The sequence below is a fragment of the Gadus chalcogrammus genome, chromosome 15 (assembly GCF_026213295.1).
Source record: "Gadus chalcogrammus isolate NIFS_2021 chromosome 15, NIFS_Gcha_1.0, whole genome shotgun sequence".
NCBI lineage: Eukaryota > Metazoa > Chordata > Actinopteri > Gadiformes > Gadidae > Gadus > Gadus chalcogrammus.
In genome coordinates this window covers 24,883,441-24,895,458 of record NC_079426.1, presented here as the reverse complement: position 1 = coordinate 24,895,458, position 12,018 = coordinate 24,883,441, and the positions used below count along the sequence as shown (strand labels likewise).

At 45.6% G+C, this 12,018-nt stretch overlaps 1 protein-coding gene across 1 annotated transcript in view; it reads left to right on the top strand.

Moving 5' to 3' along the window:
• The first annotated feature begins 6,807 nt into the window (after positions 1 to 6,807).
• Positions 6,808 to 12,018, top strand: part of cdc5l (CDC5 cell division cycle 5-like (S. pombe)) — a 23,739-nt gene continuing 18,528 nt past the window's right edge. Inside the window, exons 1-4 of the mRNA XM_056610120.1 lie at positions 6,808 to 7,017; positions 7,768 to 7,871; positions 8,219 to 8,380; positions 9,640 to 9,767. Coding sequence (XP_056466095.1) covers positions 6,973 to 7,017; positions 7,768 to 7,871; positions 8,219 to 8,380; positions 9,640 to 9,767 — 439 coding nt within the window. The 5' untranslated portion in view covers positions 6,808 to 6,972. The remainder of the gene's footprint in view (positions 7,018 to 7,767; positions 7,872 to 8,218; positions 8,381 to 9,639; positions 9,768 to 12,018) is intronic.

Below are 12,018 nucleotides of genomic sequence, written 5' to 3'. Positions count from 1 at the left end.
TTTTTTGGGGGAAATATTTCGAGCTGAGATTCCATTCCATTGTGCCACAGAAACGTGATCATCTGCAGTATTAAAAAGCACAAGACTTCCTAAGAGCAGGAGACAGCCAGATAAACTTGTGACCCGACTGTCCATGTTATTATAGACCATGGTATTTGTCTAGTTTCCAAAAAGAGGCCATTACACCAGTTATTCAAAACCTCATGTTGTGTTTCAAAAATTATCTTTTTCGCTCTTTCGCTATCATTTCGGTCGCCTGATGTGATGTAGTCTCTTGTTCTGGATCGTCTCTAAGCAAAGCAGCGAGCTCGAGAATCAATGTGACGCAAGGCAGTATCACTCGAGACACAACGTTTATTCAGATCAACAAAACATACCTACCTACAGATCGTCCAAGGGAGATAACGCCTGTGACTAGTTATTTCAGTAAAGTAGCCGATACGAGCAGGAAAGTGGCACACGCGGTTTGCGTGCCCTCCTCCGGTGCGATCCAGTGCAGGCATGTTGGTCGCTGTTCCGGAATCCGGACCCGGCTGCAATACATCCCGCTGCTCATCTTTCTAAGGGACTCTCTAGGGCCCAATCCCGTTTCTTTGCTCACTGTCTCAACCCTACATCTCAACCCTAACCCTAACCCTTACCCTCATAGCTCATGCTCATTGCTACCCCTAACCGATCCCCTACCAAATGGGACAACCCTACCCTGTGACGTCATCATGGCCTCCCCGTGCCCCCTAGCAGATAACCAGACCCCTGGTAATGTAAAGATGTTTAAGCTGAAATGGTATTTATATTTTGTAATTGGCATGTTTAAATAAAGTATAAAAAAAATAAAAAAATAATAATACTATTTGTCCCTCGTAATATACCTTTATTTTGAATGTCACTTAGCTACATGTTAAAGGTGGTATTAGGGTGCACTCACACTAGGCCATCTGGCCGTGGCCGTTGGCCGTTTTCACACCTAACCGTGCTCAAATGGCCCCATTGTTCTCTGGCCTGCACTCACACTAGGCCATCTGGCCGTGGCCGTCGCAGATGTGGCCTGGCCACCGAAGGCTCTTGTACATACGTCATCACGTCGTAACAGGTCATCACCAAGCGTCCGCTGCATGGACCATAATAAAGTCTGCCGCCAGTCAGAGTTTTAACAACAATGGACAACAACACAGAGAACACACCAACAGTTGAACCGCTTGACGCAATGTTTACCGTTTAATGGGAAAGAAGGCTCGTCGCCTTTATTATGTCCGTGGTCGTCGCATTGACTATACGTCATCCAGCTCAGGTTGCGTAGCCGTGCGTGTGCGCGTGTCGGCTCATTAGCATCTGTACCGTAGCGGCCCGTGCCGTAGCAGCACACCTCTCCCAAGTGGCCAAATTGGCCCGGCATGGCCAGACTGGCCACACCCACACTGGCAGATTTGAGCACGGTTAGGTGCTAAAACGGCCACGGCCACGGCCAGATGGCCTAGTGTGAGTGCACCCTTAGATAATAATCGGTTATGAACAAGAACACTTTAGAAGAAACACTTTATTTAAATAAGAAACACTGAACAACACATCTAAAAATACACACACACGCATCTAAAAATACACACACACGCTGTGGCATCCCGCCCCGTAAGCATCGGCTCGGACCAGCCCGAGGGTTGGTCCTGGACGGCGTGTACCGCCGTCACCCACCAGACGGCGAACGAGAGCAGCCCTTTCGGCTCCCCAATCAGGGTGATTGGGTGACACCTGGCCGAAAGCCGAGGAGGAGATATAAAAGGACTGACACTTGGACAGCACGGCACAGCACGGCAAGGGGGAAGTGCTCGTGTCCGCGAGAGGCTAGAGGCCCACGGAGGCCCTAGACTGCAAGCTCCTTGGTTGACTAAAGTTGATTGTTAATAAATGCCTGCAATGGCTTTAACCCTCACTAAACGCGTCGTTTGTACCGGTAACCCGGCTCATTCAAGGAGCGGGTTGCCACATATGGTGGAGAATGCAGGCACGAAGATCCTACTATGACCCCCCGCTAGAGCCGCCGCTGCTGCCGCAAGGGACGCTGCCGCAGCCGCAAGGGACGTCGCCGCCGCCGCCAGAGACGTCGCCGCTGCCGCAAGAGACGTTGCCGCTGCCGCAAGAGACGCTGCCGCCGCCGCAAGAGACGTCGCCGCTGCCGCAAGAGACGCTGCCGCCGCCGCAAGGGACGCCGCTGCCGCCGGTGCCGCAGCGGGAGACAAGGCCGCAGCGCGAGACCGGAACGGGACGGCGCCGCCGGCCGACGCGGACGTGGGGACGGGTCGGCCCTGTATGCTGGCAAACTGTTGGACGCAGGGTCCGTCCCGGAGCCCGACCATACCAGCGAGGGTTATGAACCAGGACACGCAGGCCATGGTGGACACCGGCAGCATGGTCACCCTCCTCCGCCCCGACTTGGCGGGAGGGAGGGAGGGGAAACCCATCGAGGTGGCCTGCGTGCACGGGGACATACGGCCCTATAAGACCTGCCATGTGGTCGTACGGACACCACAAGGGGTGTTTACGGCACGGGCGGGGATTGTGCCCCACCTCCCGGTTCCGCTCCTAATTGGGAGGGACTGCCCGATTGTCCGTCGGCTTTGGGACCCGGTGCTGGAGTCCCGGGGCAGGAGAGGTGTGGTCGCCACCGCGGCAGGAGAGGCAGCCGCCGCCGGCGCAGCGGGAGACGAGGCGGCGGGAGACGAGGCGGCGGGAGACGAGGCGGCCGGAGACGAAGCTGCCGGAGACGAAGCTGCCGGAGATGACGCAGCCGACGCAGACCAAGCACCTGACTACCCGGGGCTTAGACAAAGGGTGGAGGAGTGTGGCATCCCGCCCCGTAAGCCTCGGCTCGGACCAGCCCGAGGGTTGGTCCTGGACGGCGTGTACCGCCGTCACCCACCAGACGGCGAACGAGAGCAGCCCTTTCGGCTCCCCAATCAGGGTGATTGGGTGACACCTGGCCGAAAGCCGAGGAGGAGATATAAAAGGACTGACACCTGGACAGCACGGCACAGCACGGCAAGGGGGAAGTGCTCGTGTCCGCGAGAGGCTAGAGGCCCACGGAGGCCCTAGACTGCAAGCTCTTTGGTTGACTAAAGTTGATTGTTAATAAATGCCTGCAATGGCTTTAACCCTCACTAAACACGTCGTTTGTACCGGTAACCCGGCTCATTCAAGGAGCGGGTTGCCACAACGCACACCTAAAAATACACACACACACACACACACACTCTCAGCTTTTGAGAGAATGGTGGAGAATCACATCTTCGTCCTGAAAGAAAACGAATAAGGAATAAGAAAATATATGCCAGAACTGGTTGATATGGCCATATGTTATGTACAATATATAATAGCTATGTACACAATATAGTACTGCCAAAAAATACATTGATTAACCAAGTAATATTACTAATATAATACAATATATTAGTATATATAATAATACTTATAGAATATTACTAATATAATATATATTAGTATATATAATATTACTTATAGAATATTACTAATATAATATAATATATTAGTATTAAGCTTATTTTTAACCTGGAGTCACTAGAACATGGAAGATCTGGATATCATACGACATCATATGCAGCCCGGTTCTCGGCCGAGAACCGGGGTCGGGCGGCCCTCGAAAGTCGGCCGCGGACTTTCGCGATCTTCCGAGAGTCCGCGGCCGGGCTTCGAAGCCCGCGGCCGTGCTGCAGAGTATAATTAATAAAATAATTACTAGTTAATTACAGAGAAAACACTTACATTTGTGTTTTCCCAATCCTGTCGCATCTTTTCGCCCTCCATCTTGTCTAGGATATTTCTTGATTTTCCGTTTTCTCGCAAGGTATTGTGGGAGCAAGTCAGAACTGAAGCGCTTTGAGTGTGCCCATCGAAAATCTAAATTTTGAGGGGATGTTAGCCCTCCCCCTACCCCTTAAGCTACCTTTAAACTGGTATTGGGACATGGCTCCACGGCGCGTGAACGTGCAACAGCGAGGGTTAGGGCTGAGATTTTGAAGCGAGCCAAGTAATGGGATTCAAATCGACGCCACTTCGACCTGGGCGGGACTTTACGTCCTACGTCACTCGCTATGGGTATGTGTGCGCGTAGCCGTCACTCGCGATGGGTGTGCATGTGAGAAAGGTTTTGGCGTCTATGGGTTGGTAATAACGGTTCTGATGATTTTTCTGATGGAAAAGTGGTCTTTTATTTCCATAATCTTTGTTCTGTGAACGCATAAACCCGTTTGTTAGTTAGCAGTTAAACAAAATGCGATCTCTTTGTTTACAGTTACCAACGACCAACTGATGATTGGGGGTTCGATTCAAGATAATTTATTGTCATTTCAGCCATATACACAGTATACAGTGAGATGAAATAGTGTTTCCCAAGAACATAAGGTGCAACATAGAGCGACAATAATAACAACATCAACAACAACATGCTACATAACTGCAAACCAGTAAAGTTACTGTGTGGAATTTGTAGTGCGGGAATATAAATATAAATATGACTACGTGTCTGAGTAGTGCGGGAATATAAATATGAATATAATAAATATGAATATAAAACAATAGTGCATAAACCAAGGGCAACAGAGATGATCAGATCAGTCCCTTAGAGTTGAGGAGTCGGATGGCCTGGGGGAAGAAGCTGTACTGTAGTCTGGTTGTGGCGGACCGGATGCTCCGGTACCTGCTGCCAGACGGAAGGGGGGAGAAAAATGTGTGTGAGGGGTGGGAGGAGTCATCCACAATGCTGGTTGCCTTGCGGATGCAACGAGTGGTGTAAATGTCTGAGATGGAGGGGATTCCCTAGTGATGCAAGGTTTTTTCTTTCATTTTGGACTGCACACACATCGCGTGTGACGGATTCTCGCACAATGTACACACATCACTGTCTTTACAATTTCTAGGCAACCGAAGTTTAAAGATTGTCAAGTGGTTAACTCTTGAATCGCATGTACTAAGACCTGATGGGTTAGTGGTCAGAGAACAACTCAATAACGCGGGGATAAGGGGTTCGATTCCTTAATGAAGCTAGCTTTTTTCTTTCATATTTGACTGGATGTTTGTATGCCATTTTGCGTAACTTGTAGTTTATGATGAAGAAATGTTACTGGGGTTAAGGTTAGGGTAGGAAGGTAAGGGTAAGACACAAAGTGTTTTTGCAACACAATATTTCTTACAATAACGAAGTCCAAAGTTTTGATGACTCCAGTAGGAAACTTAAGATACCTAGAGAAATGCGTGAGTGCTCACAAAACATCAACAAGTCAGCAGTGTGGTACAGGGTGATCATTTCTGATATACAGTACAAAAGCTGAAACTATTAGCCAGGAGTGGGAAAGCTGTAGACGCAGACGTGGGAAGCAATAAGACACACACACCAACACACAGTTGCCTGTTGCAAAATGGTTCAGAGTTTAATAGAAATAGTTAGGGTTAGCTGGTATGGCGTTATCTGGTATGGCTATAGTCTAATGTTAGCTTAGTTCGTGTTGTTTCGTCATGTTAATCGCTAGTAATAGTAAGTCATTGATAGAAATATAGCCTATCATCACAGACTGTAGGAATGTCACCCACCCTCCATCGCGTACGACACAAACGCTCGTAATCCTGTGTAGTGCAAGGGAGTTCGTGCACAGATCCCTGAGACAAACGGCTACGCGCACACATGCACACACCGAGTGACGTAGCCTAAAGTCCCGCCCAAGGGCGAAGTGGCGTCGATTTAGAGAGTCCCGCTCATCTAGAGCTGCTGCGGGACCGTCTTCTCCGCCATTTTCACAATATTACTATGGCCGTTTCTCAATTCGTAGCACGCGTACTACGGACTCGATGACTTGCAAGCACGTACTTGGCAAGTCTGTACTTCAAGCACATACTTGCGAGCACGCGAGTACGTACCTGCAATTGGAACAGCAGCAGACTCGATGACGTCACCACCTCTGCTCGTCCGTTAACTGCGCTACGGCCTCATTTAGGCATATACTACTGAACAATATAAACAAATGATATAAAACAAAATCCCAGCCTCTTTCATTTTCAAATAGCCTAGTATGTAAATATTCTGAATGAATAAAAATTGAAAAGATATGCGTGTCCTTTCATGTGTATAAGCTATACACACACAACTTTATATATATATATATTTATATATTATCTTATATTATTATTAGTATATTATATAAATATATATATAAGTTAAGAGTAACTTAAGCTACAGTTGTACATCTTCTCCATATTGTCCGCCATTGTACTGGTGCCAGTGCGAAATGCATCCTGGGATTTATAGCGATTGCAAGCACACACGAGCCACCTCCGATGCATGCTCGGTGAAACGGCGATATCGAGCACGCATCAAGAACACTTCCGGGTTTTACGACAGTACTCGCTTGATGCGTGCTTCGAATTGGAACAGTGCTCGGGCAACGACTGATGACGTTTCACGAGTCCACGAGCACACGAGCACGCACAAGTACGCGAATTGAGAAACGGCTTATATACGTCAAACCTGGCACAATGCTAGGCATAGAAAAGCAAGTACCAAGCTAGGTCGTGGATGATCAGCTGGTCTGACGAGAAAGTGACGTAGTTCCCGCCCAGACGCGATTGGCTGATGTTTGCTAAATGTTTTGTAAAACGTTTTGCTAAATCTTTTTCAAAACGTTTTTCAAAATCTTTTGCAAAGCGTTTTGCATAATCTTTTGAAGAACAGACTGCCTTCAATCAAAGGCAATTTTCTAATATGGCAACACGTTGGACAAATAAAGCTTTTGAACTTTCAACTTCATGACATAATTTCCGGTTGGAGATTTCCGGTCGGAACACGTTTGTTACTTCGTCATTAGTTCTTGGTCGGTGTACTTCATGTTATGATCGCGGATCGTTTAAAATAAGTGTTGATCTGAAGATAAATAACGGATTGTTCCTAAAGAAAGAGAACAACACGCCGCCAAGATGCCGCGAATTATGATCAAAGGAGGCGTGTGGCGCAACACGGAGGTGGGTCACACGGCTAGCGCATAGCTAACGCTAGGCTAATTTTAAGCTAACGCATTAAAACCTACAGCTTCATTAAGCCAAGGAAGCTGGCTGAGGTTCACCATTACATTTTTCTTTGTCACACCAAGATATAACGCACAAACCTGCATGGCAATTAAGTTGAACAAATATTATGCAGACTGAATCTAAAGGAGCTACAAGCCGCCAGTAGCCTCATCTCCATGATGATGATAGATACAATGATGATAGAACAGTACCAGCTCAGCGTCCCTGTCCATGAACCGGTATCTGTCCTGGAACTGGTAGAGGTATCTGTCCATGAACTGGTAGTTGTATCGGATGTATTTATTGGGGATAAACGGACGATATGGAAGCTCTGCGACCGCTTGGGTCATCCTCTTTGTATCGGTATGCTTTTGGTTTCACTAAATCAACGTTTATAATGTAGGTGCGATGTTCTGTCAATCAGTATGAAGCCTTCAGTCTCTTCATTCTTCACTGACTTCTGGACAGAAGGTCTAGAAGGTCGTGATGCTAGATTTCCGCTCGTAGTCACTGTACCATGCACGAATGCGTAACCTATTTGTACGATTGAGGAAGGGATTTATGATGAACAATTATAGTTTTTATCAAGAAGTTGTTCCTGACTTTTATTGTGTCTAACCATATACACCCCTGTGGCTCCCTCACACACCACCAACCTGTAGACGTCCAAAATGAAACCTTACCGGTCATTGTGTTTCCGTCCAGGATGAGATCCTAAAGGCAGCGGTGATGAAGTACGGGAAGAACCAGTGGTCCCGTATCGCGTCGCTGCTGCACCGCAAGTCGGCCAAGCAGTGTAAGGCCAGATGGTGAGTGTCTGTAAAACATCTAACCAGTGTTGTCTCTAATATGAACAACCATATAATCAAATATTTATAAAACTGTTTATATGTGAGGTACAGGCAGTATGTTAAGTAGGTTGATAAGAAGGCAATGGACATGCAGACTAAAGGTATTGATTGTGTTATTATATATTACAAACGAGAGATCTTTAATACATTACGATATCAAAATTCTACAAATCACTTTCCGTCATTCAAATCTAAAGTATATCATGCATAAATATAAGTATACCAAAAGATAGGCCGACAATGGCTAGAGAATGAGAGACAATGCAGTGTCCTCAGTGGTTCTCCGGTTCCCACCCTGTTTGTAGGTATGAGTGGCTCGACCCCAGCATCAAGAAGACTGAGTGGTCCAGAGAGGAGGAGGAGAAGCTGCTTCATCTGGCCAAGCTGATGCCCACCCAGTGGAGAACCATCGCTCCCATCATCGGACGTACCGCTGCCCAGTGCCTGGAGCACTACGAATACCTCCTGTAAGAACTTATAACATGGCCTCCCACTATGGGGTCAGAACAGTCTCATTAATAATGAATGCACAGAGAAGGATTCACAAATGTATTTTTTGATTTATATATAAATTACTCTCTTCTCACAAATAAATGTCAAAGCACACACAATTGGATATCGGTATGTATAAATGTAAAATAAATCCATAAACAAAAATAAGTTAAACAAACACATTTCTGATCTGCCCACAAATTTCTTGTTTTAACTGAATGTAATATGAATCCATAAATATGTTAATTTAAAAAATATTTGCAATTTTCATAAAAAATGTATTTGGATGTTACATTTATATACAAACTGTTAAACTTGAATTAACAAGACGCTTTTCATTTGTACACTTGTTTGCATTTGTGTGTGAGCTTAACTGTATTTATATGTGGATTTTTGAGACTCCTGACGTGGCTGGATTCACAAATGCATTGCTTTCAACAAGGAACTCGGATGCCTCCCTCATTTTCAGCCATTCACATGACTGCAGTTCCTACCTCTGAGTCCAGCCTCCGTGCCTCCCGGTTCCCTCGGTCAAATGTCTATGGGAAATAACATGTTTTTTTTAATGATCGTAGATGACAATCTCTAGGTGGCGAAGCTGCATCATGTTTTGAACTACACTTTTTCTATCTAGTTTCGACTAGGTTTGGGGATTGTCTGTGCTGTTAAAGTAGTAAACGACAATGTAAAACCCAGTCACTGCAGTCATGTGATTGGCTGAAAACATGGGAGGCATCTGATTGGCTACAGAGAGTTCCTTTTTGAAAAAATACATTTGTGAATCCAGCCACATCAGGAGAGTCTCAAAAATTCACATATAAATACAGACCAGTTCGCACACAAATTACAACAATATCACAAATGAAAAGCGTCAATATAACGACATCCAAATATGTTTTGATGAAAATATATTTATGGATTTACATTACATTTAATTAAAACAAGACACATTTGTGTGTGCATTGAAATTTATTTGAGAGAGTAATTTATGTATAAATCACAATACATTTGTGGATCCTTCTCTGTGCATTCATTATTAATGAGACTGTTCTGACCCCATATCCCACCTGTCTGATAACTAAAGTACTCATACCATTCCCTCCCCCCTGTCTGTAGATAACTAAATAACTCATAACATGATCTCCCACCTGTCTGTTTTATTTGTACGATCATGTATTCCCTTTGTGTGGTGGGTGAGTGTAAAGGCTTGAGGTTTTTTTCGTTTAATTTCCAGAGACAAAGCTGCCCAGAGGGATAATGAGGAGGAGGGTGGCGATGACCCCCGCAAATTAAAACCAGGAGAGATTGACCCCAACCCTGAGACGAAGCCCGCCCGACCCGACCCGGTGGACATGGATGAAGGTGTGCCTACCTAGAAATTTTCTTGAACCAGTGTCTTTTGATAAAAATGTATTTTAGTTTTGGTAATTTTTAAGTCATCTGAATTGTTTGTTTTAGTTTAGATATCATTAAGTGTAAAGTAGGGATGCACCGTTTTATCGGATGAACATCTGCATAGGCCGATATTCGCGTTGTTGACTGCCATCGGCCTATCGGGAAATAAGATGACATTCACAAATGGCAGTGGCCGATGTTTATCTGTTGTGTCATATACATTTTGCGCTGGCTAAATGTTGTGTTGGTTATTTGCGGTCTGACTTGCCGTTTCGGAGAACATGCAACTGGTGGTAGGCTACTAAAAATACCACCCTTAACGGCCACTGGCTGGACCCGCCTCAGGCATGATGACGTAAGTTCCACATGCACGTGTGGTTTGTTTATAAATAAAAGTGAAAGAAAATGTCGGTCGTGTGAGAGTATTTCACTGTCTTGGAGAAAGATCAGCGACATGCAGTTTGTAAGACATGTTCCAGTGACATTTCAAGAGGAGGTACTACAACCAAGCATTTTAACACATCAAATCTCATCAGCCATTTGAAAAGCAGACATTGAGAAGTGTACAACGATTACCTGTAAGCTGATAAAAAACAGAGAAAGGAACTGGACACCAAGAAAGCCCAGTCGATAACCACAGCATTTGAGAAAGGGAAAAAGTTCCCCATGGACGTCGGCAAAGCTAAAGGGATACCTTACAAGGTGATGGAGTTCATCGCATTAGATGACCAACCTTCTCCACTGTGGGGAATGTGGGGTTTCGAAGCCTGATGGAGTATATGGAGCCCCGCTACACACTGCCCAGTTGTCGTCAGTTTGTTCGTCTGTCTCCCCGATATGTACATCGTTGTGGCCACACACAATTATGAGCTACTGACTCGTGACATCCCTGCCATCAGTTTTACAACTGATATATTGAGTTCGGATGTTAGCCCTGTGAGAATGCTTAGCCTCACGGCACAGTGGATTGACAACGATTTTAACTTGATAAAATTAGTGTTACACTCCTTGGTGTTCGCAGGCTCCCACTCCGCATCTGCTATCTCAGAGGTATTTGAGAAAATGTTTGAAACATGGAAAATAGACAATTCCAAAGTGCATGCTGTTCGTGAGAGAATGCCAGAAATATGGCAAAAGCTTTGACAGATATTGGTCTGGCTAGTTTTGGCTGCATGGCAGACACCCTGCAGCTGGCTGTCCACAATGGCGTTCTGAGACAGCACAGCATCTCGGATGTTGCGGCAATAAGCCGAAAGATAGTCTGACATTTTAAGCACTCACCCCTTGCCTACTCGCGCCTGCAGGCTGTGCAGATCCAGTTGCGGATGAAACCAAAAAGGCTACAGCAAGATGTTGCCACCCTGTGGAATAGTACATTCTACATGTTGGAAAGCCTTCTGGAACAAAAGCATGCACTCACTACATATGCCGCAGACTACGACCTCCCCCGCAACCCTCACTGTGCACCAGTGGGGATTATTTGAAAACGTTATCACACTTCTCTCCCCGTTTGAACAACTGACAAGAGAAGTCAACTCATCAGAGGCATCGGCTGCTGACGTGATCCCCTCGGTACGAGCCCTGAGACGTCTTTTTAACAAGGCGGCTGACACAGACCATGGTGTTAAACGAGGGACGAGAGCATCACAGCAACTGGATGGTTTCTTTGCAGAAGCCCCCATTCCCAGAAATGAGACCGCACTCGGATATTGGAGAAACAATCACCTTCATTTTCCAGCACTGGCACAAATGGCACGTAAATACCCATGTGCTCCATGCACCAGCACGGAGAGTGAGCGGCTGTTCAGCTCTGCGGCTCACATCTTGGATGAGAAGAGAAATAGACTGAGCTGCAACAAGGCAGAGATGCTTATCTTTGCAAAGAAAAACATGCATCTTACTAAGAAGTAGGCTGAGGTACTGATTTTATTTTATCATTAATATTCGGAAGAGGAAGCCCACTGAATGTAAGGCTTTTCCTAAGAGGCCAAGTTTCGTTTTGCCAAAAGGCCCATGTTCAGCCCCATGTTCCAGCCTACTGCAAGTTTGCATAATGGAAACACAAGAATGTTGTATTCTGTATAAAACCGAAGAGTTGAAAGATGGCCCTATTTATGTTATTTATTACTAGCTCATTATTTATTTTTTTATTTTATTGATTTGATAATCGCTTTTACATTTAATTTATGTTTCACAAAAATATATTTTGTTGCGCTAT